Below are 13,511 nucleotides of genomic sequence, written 5' to 3'. Positions count from 1 at the left end.
ATTGTGAAGACTAGTTCTTCTATTTTTCCCTTCTAAATCCCAGGTTTGTTTAACTGCTGAAATTTTCAAAAACACTCAATCCTATTTTAGATTTCTGCTAACATTTAAAAAAAAAAAAAAAAACTTAGCTCATTCTAACCTGGCATTTAGGAAGCTGTTGCAGGAGGAATTCAAGTTCAGGGTATCCATGTCTATGATATTGCCAGGGAAACAAATATTTTACCCCACTACAACGATTGTGCAGGATACTGTTCTGTAGGTGGCTAAATGGCAGGGAACCCTAGTCCTTCATGATTAGCTATTACCTAAGAGTCTTACAATATAGTTGTAATGAAGTAAGAAAATTGTCTAAAAATATACTAGTTCCAGGTCAAAATTTTCCCTCATGAGGTTGTTTTATAATACTGCAGCTGGAAAGCCCCTAATAGTCATCTAATTTTTATTTTTTAATTTATTGCCAAGTTAAATCTTTTTTTCACAAAAGCTTTCAACTCTGCTATTAAAGTCATTCTCAACTCACAATATAGTTCTAATTTCTTTGTCCAGTTATTGGGCATGTAAGATGAAATATGCTGGTGTGTAGTTACAATTGTATGAATCTCACACAGTTTTTTTATCTAAAATTATAAAAAGTTGTAAAGTATCAAATTAGGTCTTAATTCCACTGTTCAATGTAGCTGAAAAATTAGCATTTTTATTTAATTATTTTGTCAGTAAAATGAAATGAAAATTGTGATTCCAGGGAGCAATTTTCAGGTTAAAAATTATTCTTAGTTCTATTTATTTTATTTTTATTCTACTAGATGGATTAAGTGACCTTCCTCTGGACTTAAAACTTTTCTTACCTATAGTATACTATCTGTCCTGGCAGATATTTTCCTAAGTGTTTATACGCAGTTGATTAAAAAAAAAAATACAGCTTTTCTATAAGTTATTGGTATAGACTTAGGATGTATATTTATATCCTATATACATATAAATAATATATGGGGTTGACTAAGTGAGGAAATTTTTGTCTTTTTTATTGGATATTTTATTGATTTGCATTTCAAATGTTGTCCCCTTTCCCGGTTTCCCTTCCAGAACCCCCCTATCCCATCCTCCTTTCCCCTGCTTCCAGGAAGTTGCTCACCCAGCTACCCACCAACTCCCGCCTCCCTGCCCTGCCATTCCCCTACACTGGGGCATTGAGCCTTCACAGGACCAAAGGCCTCTCCTCCCATTGATGCCTGACCAGGCCATCCTCTGCTACATATGCAGCTGGAGCCAGGGGTTGCTCCATGTGTACTTTTTGGTTGATGGTTTAGTCCCTGGGAGCTCTGGGGAGTCTGTTTGGTTGATTTTGTTGCTCTTCCTATGGGTTGCAACCCCTTCAGCTCCTTCAGTCCTTTCTCTAACTGTGTGGAAACTTTTTAGTAGACTCTTTAGAAGCTTTGCTCTAGAGGATAGGTGCTTTAGCAGTAATGGGATGAATACGTTTAAAGATAAAATTTACTTTCTATATTAATCTATTAATAGATCACAGATGTATTATTTGGTTTATCATATCCATAGCTTAATTATTAGTGATATTATATGTCTATCTATATCTGACTTTAGAAATGAAAATCCCTACTTTAAAACTTAATTTAGAGTTTTCTGTGCTTTTTGTAAACTAATGTATGCCATGCTAATTAGGGAAATTCTTTAGCTAACTATGAGTACTTTTTTGATAAATTTGGGAATTGGGTCAAATTATAAAGATATTAGTGGCTTTTACGTTTAATATTTAAAATTTTGTATATGCTCTGAGTTTAACATAAGATTTAAACGGTCCTTTTTTCTTTTTAGGGGCTTCACAAAGGTCAGAGTTCACATTTGGCAGGTCCTAATGGTGAACGACCTCTCTCTTCCACTGGGGCTTCCCAGCATCTCCAGGCAGCTGGCTCTGGTATTCAGAATCAGAATGGACATCCCACCCTGCCTAGCAATTCAGTAACACAGGGGGCTGCTCTCAATCACCTCTCCTCTCACACTGCTACCTCAGGTGGACAACAAGGCATTATCTTAACCAAAGAGAGCAAGCCTTCAGGAAACACATTGACGGTGCCTGAAACAAGCAGGCAAACTGGAGAGACACCTAACAGCACTGCCAGTGTTGAGGGACTTCCTAATCATGTCCATCAGGTGATGGCAGATGCTGTTTGCAGTCCTAGCCATGGAGATTCTAAGTCACCAGGTTTACTAAGTTCAGACAATCCTCAGCTCTCTGCCTTGTTGATGGGAAAAGCTAATAACAATGTGGGTCCTGGAACCTGTGACAAAGTCAATAACATCCACCCAACTGTCCATACAAAGACTGATAATTCTGTTGCCTCTTCACCATCTTCAGCCATTTCCACAGCAACACCTTCTCCTAAGTCCACTGAGCAGACAACCACAAACAGTGTTACCAGCCTTAACAGCCCACACAGTGGGCTGCACACAATTAATGGAGAAGGAATGGAAGAATCACAGAGCCCCATTAAAACAGATCTGCTTCTAGTTAGCCACAGACCTAGCCCTCAGATCATACCATCAATGTCTGTGTCCATATATCCCAGCTCAGCAGAAGTTCTGAAAGCTTGCAGGTTAGTGTGGTAAAGTTAATCACAGAGTAAAGTGTTTGACAATTTGCCTGATCATGATCTTGGAAATAAATTATTATTTATTATTATTATTTATGTAATCAGTCATCCAAAGTAAAAGTTTGAACAGAGCTTGGTGGTATTGTGCTTGTACTTACTAATGATTGTGAAACTTCTGTAACATGCTTAGTCTGAGAGGGTGTGTCTGAATGTGCTGTTACTGCCCTCTACTGGCTACTACAGTTGTTGGCTTCAGTGTGATTGACTGCTCTAGGGATGGAAATGAGAATTCAATCACATCTGACTAGAAAACAAGGCCTAGAAAAGCCCATTGTTTGTTTGATTTTGAACAAAGTCTGTTAAGTGTTAGACTAGAAATAGACGTCAGCAATCGCCCAGGTAAGTCTCTCTTTACAATTCATTTGATTCTAGAAGAGGTTATAAAGAGATAGGAAAAGTAAGGGACAATGGAGAAATGTAACAGACTGCTAGCTTTTCATGAAAGGAAAAGCATATTTGTTTTAGTTTTTAAAGGATAACCTTCAAGCTCTTAGAAGGATAATAAGTCTCCTGTTTAGAACAAAAAAGTCATCAAAGGATCATTCTGATTAGACTGTATCATCTTTTGGTAATATTTAAAGAATATAGATTTTAATAGTCTTCATTGTGCGTGGCACATCTCATTTTTCTCATTGGTTTGTATTTGTCATCTATGTATAAATAAATCTTGGATGTAAGCAGTTAACATTGCTTGGAATAGTCACAAAGAATTCTGCATAGTTTTCTAAAATTAAATTTTAAGTTTAAGCAGTGGTATAGATTTTTAAAGGCCTTTGGTTGCTGGTTTAATCAACAGAAATAATAATTCTATAAATAGGAAATATAACATTGGGTCTGTTAACATTGGTTATTTAATGTAACAATTTTATTTTAAATTTCAAAACAGTTCTCATCTATCAGTATTAGTATGCCTTATTATCTAGAAATGTGATTATCTTTTGCTATTTACATTGCTTTATTAGACTATATCCTGGATTAAATATCACTAATTAAAATTAAACTTTATAGAGTTTGCTACTTACAGGGAACATGAAATAGGACTGGCACAGGGGGAAGAATTCATTTAAAATAAATTTCAGTTAATCTTAATTTATCACTTTAATTGTAATACTAGATCAGATAGTTACTTTTACAAGTTTAAGCAGAAGTTATGTCTGTTTTTTATTATTTTCTTTGTTGATCCCACCTTACTGGTATCATTTTTCTCAGTGGGAACAGCTGTCACTTATCTTAACTATTTTGGGGGCGTGGGGAGGCATAAGCAGGTTCTATGTAGCCTTGAATTCACTATGCAGACCAGGCTGCTCTGCCTCCTAAGTGCTGCGATTAAAGGTGTGCATCACCAAATCTACCCAGTCCTAAATGAATGTGATTTTTTTTTTTCATGCCAGTATTTAATATATTAGATCTCTAAATTAAAAATATTTTAAACATACAGTAAGATTCCTTAATTTCTAAAATTTGCTTCTTTAGAAATTTTAAATTTAGACACATTAACTTTGTTGTCTCTAAGTTACTATCATTCATTTCAACATTGAACCCCTTTAAGTGTCTAGGTCAATACCCATAGCTGACTGAGATGCGGTACCTTGATAGATTTTCAATATGCTTGTCTTCTATCTGCCTGCTTCTGCCTTGGCTAATCGGGCCTCTACCCTCCTTTCCTAGTTTATTCTACTCAGTTAAAGCAGGGGCACAATACCTCATCCAGTCTTTGTAAACTCAAGACATTTGCTATTAAAATAAATAAATAAATAAATAAATAAATAAATAAATAAATAAATAAATAAATAAATGGGAAACCAAGATGTCATAAAAATGGTTTTCTGGCGGTAGATTCTAGCGCTATATTATGTCCCAAAAGTTATAAGCAATGTGGAAGGCAGTCTTTGTTAATAAAATTTTACGTTATGGAGTGGCTAGTTATGTTATTAATGATACTCTTCCATCTCATTTTTGAGGCCAATGAAGACATTGGGACATTTACTTGAGTATGTTCTCATAGTTTTGTGTTAAACTTACAAAGGTCATTTTGCTTCATTATAGACACTTAATATTGTAAATAACTAAATGCACTAAAACTTTTATCAACCTCTGGGATGGACTATTTCAACAAATCTAGGCATTAATTTAATGAAGAGGCAGGAAATCACTTGTGTAAGTTGGAGCTTAGAGAAAGAGTCTTGAGATTGCAAGTAATGGGGTGTCTGGTTGATAACTAGCTTGTGCCAGAACTCAGGTGAAAGTAACAACATAGCTATAAGAGACCTGGGATCTCGGGCTTAGGAGCTTTTTAACAGATTTTTTAAAAAGGTCCTTTTACTCTTTTTTTATACTTTCTCTTCATTTCTCTACTAATGTGGTTGCTTCAGAATGGGAAAAAGAACAACTTAAAATGACATAATTTCTAAATTCTATTTGTGACCGTCTTATTCCATAACTTTTCTTCCTTTTCTGTCTACTTTGGGCTGTTTTGATAAAATTTTATTATCTGGCCTGTGGTTTTGTAAAACAATCTTCAGAAAATAGCATGCATCTGTCTGCAGCATTAAGATTGATAAGTAAATGTTTATAGTATCTTATTATTATGTGTCAGTTATTTTAGAGAAATTTCAGTTTGTTTCAAACTTGCTCTTAATAATAAGCAGATTAATTTTCAAGACGCAGTAAGAAACTGCTAATATGACTTCTGCCTTCCATGTAATATAAAGCTAATTTTTCTTTTCTCTTTCCTGTTGTTTTTAAAGGAATCTAGGTAAAAAACGGCCTGTCTAACAGTAGCATTCTGTTGGATAAATGTCCGCCTCCAAGACCACCATCCTCACCATACCCTCCCTTGCCAAAGGACAAGTTGAATCCACCTACACCTAGTATTTATGTGAGTCTGAATTTACTAGAAATTACCCAAGCCTGTGTTTTCTTCCTTATGTCTTTTGTAAAAATCTTTTTGGTCAATATAGATACCCTTTAGCAAATATTGCAGTTATTGGCAGCAATGTGGCTATTTGACAACAAAAAGATGTATTCAAAGATTTTGTGATATTTTGCAAGTACCTTTTCAGCTATTGATTATATTCCAAATTTATTGCTGTATTGTTTTGTTGTTTTTGCTGTGCTGGAGACTGAACCTTAGTGCTTTGCACATTCTGGGCATGTATTCTGTAACATTGCTACTATACCCATAGTTTCTCTGTGATTATAGATATATTAGAATAAGTGAGAAATATTTTTACTGCCTTAATCTTGAGCAGTATTAAACAAAAGCTACTTGGAACTATTTAGTCCTTCCTCTGCAAGAGCAGTAAATGCTTCTAACCACTGAACCATATCTCCAGGTCAAGACAATTTCATTTTTAGTCAAGGGGACTCACTCTGTCACTCTAGCTGGCCTGAAATTCAGAGAGGCCCACTGCTACCTCCCAAGTACTTTGATTAAGGTGACTGCCACCAGTCCCAGCTTCTATATTGGATCTTTTAATTTTTCAAATTTTGTAGTTTTTCAATATGGGTAGTATTGGAGATAAATCTTAGAACCCCCAAATGTTCAGATAAACATTCTACCATGGCCTTCCAGCCCAGCCTATCCTTGGTGCTCGCACTCTCAGTGGAGGCCTTATGGAGGCTAAGCAGATTCTACCACTAAGCTATTCTTTCTACCCGCCACTCGTGCTTCTTGAGTTCTTCCTTTTAAGGTTCAATAATCTTCATTTTGGTTTTCAAGTTTAAATGTAATTTTCTGCTATATAATTTGTATACAGCATTTGTGTATTTGTTCAACATAATACAAAAAAAGTGTACGTGGTTGCTATTTAGTCACAATTAAAATCCAAAAATACTAGAAAATAGAAAAGAAATATGAACACATGGAATAAAATAGCTTGATGGGCAATGAATATAAGGCATAATATTGAAGTTAGAAAGCTGTATTTTTCAGAGATATAACTATATATTTTAACTTTACAGTTGGAAAATAAACGTGATGCTTTCTTTCCTCCATTACATCAATTTTGTACAAATCCAAACAACCCTGTTACAGTAATACGTGGCCTTGCTGGAGCTCTTAAATTAGGTATGCTTTTAAGTAAAAAGAAAAATGTTCTGTATGCATGCTCTCTTTTAACCCTTTAAAGCACCAGTAAAAAAGTCTGGTAACAGCCCTCACTATTACCACTCACACATAAACATATTGTCATTCTAATAGATGGGGGAATTTTGATTATTTTTATTTTAAGTCCATGCTTGAGTATATATATATAATGGTGATGGTATTGGTTGATGGCAACTTAAGATTAGTTTTTTAATTTAGCTTTTATTTTTATTTAATTACTTATGTTTACTATGAGAATTTTGAATATAAAATGTAAGTACTCATCAAGTACTGCACTATAGCCCCATTGGCATTTGCTAGCACCTACAAAAATAAAGTATGTGAAAGTTTGACCATCAGACTCTTGACTCATTCTCTATTTGAATAACATGAGCATTAGATATAGCCGGGCCTTCAAAGTAGATAAATGACCTGGTTGATTTTTAGGGGACATGAATATACTGCCATAAAATGTTTTCTCTTTGAAAGAAAAGCCAGAGGTAGGGTGCATTTTTGTTTTGTTTTTACTGACCTCTTATTTATTTATGGCTTACTTATAAAGACTTGGGACTTTTCTCTACTAAAACTTTGGTGGAAGCTAACAATGAACATATGGTAGAAGTAAGGACACAGTTGTTACAACCAGCAGATGAAAATTGGGACCCTACTGGAACCAAGAAAATCTGGCACTGTGAAAGTAATAGATCTCATACTACAATTGCTAAATATGCACAGTACCAGGCCTCCTCGTTCCAAGAATCATTGAGAGTAAGTATTTGCTTCCTAGACATTCTTTTTAGAGATTTAAAACTTACTTCATTTTGTAGCTTTTAAAGAAGACATTACTTTTGTAAATATCAGATTATATTATGTTACCTAAAATACCTTGTAAGTGCTACCCATTTTACCTTAAACCTATGAGCTGATACAGTAAGTATTTTGTAGAAAGGGAATTACTATCTAGTGAAATGTTTCCTAGGTTATCTAGTATATTTATGATTAAAGCAAGGTTTCTTCAGTACCATTGACATTTTGAGTTGAATCGTTCTTTGTTGTGGCGCTGTCTTGTATGTTATAGGCTATTTAGCAGCATCCTCGTCTTCTCAAAAGCATTTTTAGACCTGGCAAATATTTCCTGGAAGACAAAGTTGTCCCCTCTTGAGTCACGGATTTGGAGCCTACACCTATCTTGAGTTTGCTTTGTGTTTGATCTTATATGCTTGCCTTTTCTTTTCTTTTGCCAGTTTAATATTACCGGGTAGACAACTCTTTCAGAAAGTATTAGTGTTCTTTCTTCCAGGCTTAGTTCATATTTAAAAAGTGCTGAGGAAGAGATAGAAACAAGGTGCAATAAACCTAAGACATTATTATATTGAAACTAATCAAAATTATTACTAAACCATCCCTCTAGATCTTATATCATTGAAACATTACTAAAATCATGTAATAGTGTAACAAGAACTTTGTGAGCTCTTCTACAAAATGGATATAAAACATCCATAGAAGTGAGGTTTTTGAAATGCTGCTTTGTGATAAGTTGTTTGTTCACATATCCTACACAGAAAATTTAATTTCCTATGTGACTGAAAGTCTTGAGTTTGTCATTCATTAGATTTGCTTATCTCTTTTAAAATATTTGAAATGTTTCACTGAGTTCACATTTTTAGTCAAGACATCATTTATACATTAACTTACAAATTTGGATTACTCTCTTAGGGTTTCTGTTTCTTTGAGGAAGCACCGTGATCTAAACCAACTTGGAGAGGAAAGGGTTTATTTGGCTTACATTTCCATATTACACTGTTCATCATCAAGCACAGTCAGGAAGGGAACCCAAACAGGGCAGGAACCTGGAGACAGGAGCTGATGGGGAGGCCCTGGAGGGGTACTGTGTACTGGCTTGTTTCCCTTGGCAACCTGCTTTCTTAGAGAACCCAGGACCCTCAGCATGGGTGAGGTACTACTTACAATGGACCAGGCCCTCCTCCATCAATCACTAATGAAGAAAATATCCTATAGCCAGATCTTGTGGAGGCATTTTCTCAATTGAGGTTTCCCTCCTTTCAGATAAGTCTGGCTTGTGTCAAATTGACATAAACTAGCCAGCAGTTATTTTCCACTGTCCCACTCTATACTTCTACAAAAAAAAATTCATCTAGTAAAATCTGTCCTACAAGTCGCATTGTGTTACAGTGAATTTACATCAGTTTTTCTTTACTTGCAAAAAGGTTTCATGAGAATCTGTAGTGACATAAATGAAAGATTAACCAGTTGTGTGGAATTGTGAGCTAAAACGCCCTTTTTTTTATTTTTAGGAAGAAAATGAGAAAAGAAGTCACCATAAAGACCACTCAGACAGTGAATCTACATCATCAGATAAGTAAGTAATTTTTTCATTTCCATTTAATAGTTCTGTTTAAAAGATGTGCTTGTAATTTGCCTCTTTCTTTTTAAGTTCTGGGAAAAGGAGAAAAGGACCCTTTAAAACCATTAAGTTTGGGACCAACATTGACCTGTCTGATGACAAAAAGTAAGTCCTTGTGATAGTTACAAGAGCTAACAAACAAAAATGTCCTTGCTTTGTTTGAGAATTGTTTACAATTTCTTTTATTTCGTTTCTTAGCATTTTTCAGAATTGACATGAGGTCAAACTAAATAATTTTACAGCTATTTTTTTTTTTTAACTTAAAACTGTCACATACTTTTTAAAAACTAAGACCCTGACTATATGACAGTTTATATATATATATACATACATACACACACATATATATATGTTCTAGGTCTATAATTTCAATACTATTTTTAATTGGGAAGTTAATTTACACATTCCACAATTTCTTACGTGAAAGTAAAATATTTATAGATTCGGTTTTTGATTGGGGCATAAGAGCTTTGAATAAATAACTTCACAAATATTTATCAGGGTTTTACTCTTATCTCTTTATAGGTGGAAGTTACAGCTACATGAGCTGACTAAACTTCCTGCCTTCGTTCGAGTTGTATCAGCAGGGAATCTTCTAAGCCACGTTGGTCATACTATACTGGGCATGAACACAGTTCAACTATACATGAAAGTTCCAGGAAGCAGAACACCAGGTAAATCTTCTGAATTAATATCTCATAAAACATGAAGCCTTTTTTCACCTTTCAGTTTAAAGAAAGATACTCAATATCTTTCTCTATTAGTTCTATTCATTTTAAATGAATAGAACTAAAAGGATTGATCTTACAAGATTTGATGCTTTGTTAAATTCTGACTTAGATCAGAATTTCTTCCTTTTGATATCCTTAAAATCTAATCCTAATGATTTCTTCTGAAATTTTAGAGTACCCTTTAGCCTGTTGATCTTGCATACTGTTGATCTTGCATACTTCTGAGAATGATAGGGTATAGTGTTTTATAACAGTATTTTTATGTACTTACTTTATATCATGGCCTAGTGTGTATCTTGTATATAGCAGCTTCACTTAAAAACCATATTTTCCCATCTGTTCCATTCTACTTGGTTTTCAAAAGAAACTGTGGTTATAATCCTATACTTGCAACTTGATAGTTTCAAAAGCACTTAATATGAAGTGATTACTAAACTCATTCTATGGACTTGACCACCAACTAGACAGCTCAGTTTTTCCAAGTCATATGCTTTCTTGGAATTGTTTCTTTCATCTCAAACAATTTAATTTTATGCTTTCAAGTTTTTATCAATCAGTAATATGCTGTCTTTGGGGCCCATGGATTGATATGAAATTTTAGAGTAATGTTTTGAAATATTTAACAATCACTATAATCCTAGCATAAATGAATTACTACAGTTACTGATAAGAAACTAGAGTCTATACATTGCATATTTGTAACATGTTTCAGTCATGTTACTGCATGTCGCATGTTTCAACTTCACATGATAAAGTACACATGACTTAAAATCCAGACTGCTTTCTTTCTTTGTTCCTTAATGAATCTCATTTCAAGATAGTTCTATTTTGGTTTTGACTAATATAGATCATTGTTTTCTTTCTCTGGCTGCCTAGATTAATTTCCTTTGTAGAATATATCGTTGATCTTTAGAGATTTAAGATCTGAGACTGAGTATTACTAAGACAACAAACAACACAAAATATTCCCCAAGGGAATCTTACTACAGCCAGTATGGGAACCATTGATTGCAGTTGTATTCGTGTGTCATTTGAAATTTAATTCTGTATGTTATAGAATTTGATAAAAATTTCTGGCATAAATTGTCAGGAAAACTGTGTTCTACTTTCTGCTCCATCATTAGACATATTTATTGTATATGTCCATATATACTTCACAAACCTGTGCATTTGTGCCATGGCACATAATGTAGAAGTCAGAAGATAAATTGCCAGAGTCAGTTTCTATCCTTTTACCATGTAAATCTGGAGGACCAGCTTTATTAATAGCAAGCATTTTTACCTGCTGAGCTAGCTCACTCGCCCTGGACTCTCATGCTCCTTTACCCCCTTGTTCATAAATTTTTATTTGGTTGGGGGAGGGGGGCTTTAGAAGGTTCTGAAAATGCACCAAGTGACTGCACTAGAAATCTTAACATCTTATCTTCTTAAAGTCATTTTAATATAAATTTAAAAATAAATTTCATACATTAGAGAAAACATACTTGTTCTTAAGCCTGCTCATTTCATGTAGCATAATAATCTCCAACTTCATACATTTTCCTTTGAAGGTTATAATTTCATTCTTATAGCTGAATAAAATTTTTGGTGTGGGTGCACTTGTGTGAGTGTGTGGGGGCGGGTTATTGACATCTAGGCTCGTTCCATGTTTAGGCTATTATAAATAGTGCAGCAGTAAAAAAATAAAACATTTTTATTTCTGTGATATGTTGAATTAAATTGGAAGTTTTGCTTGTAATTTTTGAGCAATCGCTATAATAATTTCCATGTGGCCACACTGTTTTTTATTGCTACCAGAAGTGTAGAAGGGTTTATCTTTCCCTGCATCCTTACCAGCACTTTTTGTCCTTAGTAGGTTTTTTTGTTTGTTTGTTTGTTTGTTTGTTTGTTTGTTTTTTTGTTTTGTTTTGTTTTTTTTTTTTTTTGTAGCTATTCTGTCTAGGAGAAGAGGCAGCAGTTTCAAACAATTTTTTTTTTTTTTTTTTTTTGGTTGGTTGGTTTTGGTGTTTGAAACCTTAGTTCATTAGTTACTTATTGGTTGGATGAGGAGGAAGAAGAATTTAACATTTATGTTTTTCTATAGATTTCTACATATTAATCCCCTATCTGATGTATTGTTGGTAACTGTTTTCCTTCCATTCTCTCAAATTATCTGAAGAAGTTTTTTAAGGGAGTAGTGTCTAATACAATACAAATCATATGTAATTTTAAAAGTTACTTTGATACATTAAAGTAGAAAAAAGTAACTGAACTTAATTTTACCCTATAATATCCAAAATACAAACATATAATCAATACAAAATTAAAAGATATTTTACATTTTTTCATACAAAGTATTTGAAATCCATTGTATACTATACAGTTGCTGCCCCGTGCAGTTCACATTTCAAAAAGTCATCAGTATTAGATGGCATGGTCTTATAAGGGATGTATATATTTTAATCAGTACATTATAAAAAGTATCATTTTGCATGTCTTTGTATCAAATGGTTATATTGAACAGTGATGTCTGTTATAGGTGACTTTGCATCAGACATGTTTTAAACTACAAGGTTTTGCTAAGGCTTTATTTACCCTTAAAGATCTTTATGTAGATGATACAGTCATGGAATCTCTCATTATAACTAGAACTTACTTTTATATAGAATCCATACTATGTGGGCATTTTCAAATATCTACTTGATATTTGAGATAACTATTGAGTATCATTATATCACTTGCCCTGAGATAGATAAAACAATAAGCTTCTGTTCTTTCATGAATCCTTAGTTAGGTGAAAATAATGCAAATAAAATATAATTCCTTAGAAACTTATTTTCTTCCATCTAGAACCAACCAGGGATGAGGGGCACTACACCAGAAATAAAGATTTTAAGTCACTCTGAATTACAGGAAAGGCATGATGTAAAGTATAATACTATAAATGTCTACTTGCTTTAAGTCACCTTTCTTTTGGTCACACATTTATAGTGAACCTGTTATGATCTCCCTTAATTCTGATAAAGTTGATCTTCATATGAGGGTAATATCTCCTATTTTGCCTTTTCTTTCGCCCTTGACAATAGCTGTTTTATTTTATATTATTCTATAATATTTATTTTATATAATACTTATAGTATTTATTTTATATTCTGTAAGGAATTATTTTATTATTTTTAATTTTATGGGTATGTATGTGCACATGAGTGCAGGTACCCATGGAGGCTATAGCTTCCAGATCCCCTTAGAGCAGAGCTACCTGATGGAGTTTTTGAGATCAAACACATGTCCTCGGTATAAGAGCAACATAGACTCTTAATATTTGAGCCATCTCTCCAGCCCACGTAGTTATTTTAAAAACCAGACCTTATTCACAATGAAAAAAAAAAGTTAATGGCATTTATAACAAATTTGATATTTATTAGGCACCATTCTAATTATTATTTCATTCATCTTAAAGATAGCAATTTTACAGAAATGTTAATATTTGTTTTTATATCTAAGGAAAGTATGCTTGAAATGCTTTAACACTTGCTTGGGCTAATGCTGTACCTTAGTCAAGCAGTCTATCAGAGCCTAAGCTCTATTTTGCCTTTCATGTTAGTCTTTAATGAATAAGTTAG

The 13,511-nt window shown here is 33.7% G+C and overlaps 1 protein-coding gene across 8 annotated transcripts in view; it reads left to right on the top strand.

The window, feature by feature from the left end:
- Kdm6a (lysine demethylase 6A) overlaps positions 1-13,511 on the top strand; it is a 123,114-nt gene that overhangs the window by 91,675 nt on the left and 17,928 nt on the right. For all 8 annotated transcript variants that reach the window (XM_034484935.2, XM_076918458.1, XM_076918455.1 and 5 more), the window contains 7 exons: positions 1,831-2,613; positions 5,422-5,544; positions 6,630-6,735; positions 7,316-7,521; positions 9,069-9,133; positions 9,209-9,283; positions 9,704-9,852. In XM_034484935.2, coding sequence (XP_034340826.1) covers positions 1,831-2,613; positions 5,422-5,544; positions 6,630-6,735; positions 7,316-7,521; positions 9,069-9,133; positions 9,209-9,283; positions 9,704-9,852 — 1,507 coding nt within the window. The remainder of the gene's footprint in view (positions 1-1,830; positions 2,614-5,421; positions 5,545-6,629; positions 6,736-7,315; positions 7,522-9,068; positions 9,134-9,208; positions 9,284-9,703; positions 9,853-13,511) is intronic.

This window comes from Arvicanthis niloticus, chromosome X, assembly GCF_011762505.2.
Source record: "Arvicanthis niloticus isolate mArvNil1 chromosome X, mArvNil1.pat.X, whole genome shotgun sequence".
Classification (NCBI taxonomy): Eukaryota; Metazoa; Chordata; class Mammalia; order Rodentia; family Muridae; genus Arvicanthis; species Arvicanthis niloticus.
The sequence above is the reverse complement of the archived record's forward strand: the minus strand, read 5'-3'. Positions and strand labels throughout refer to the sequence as shown.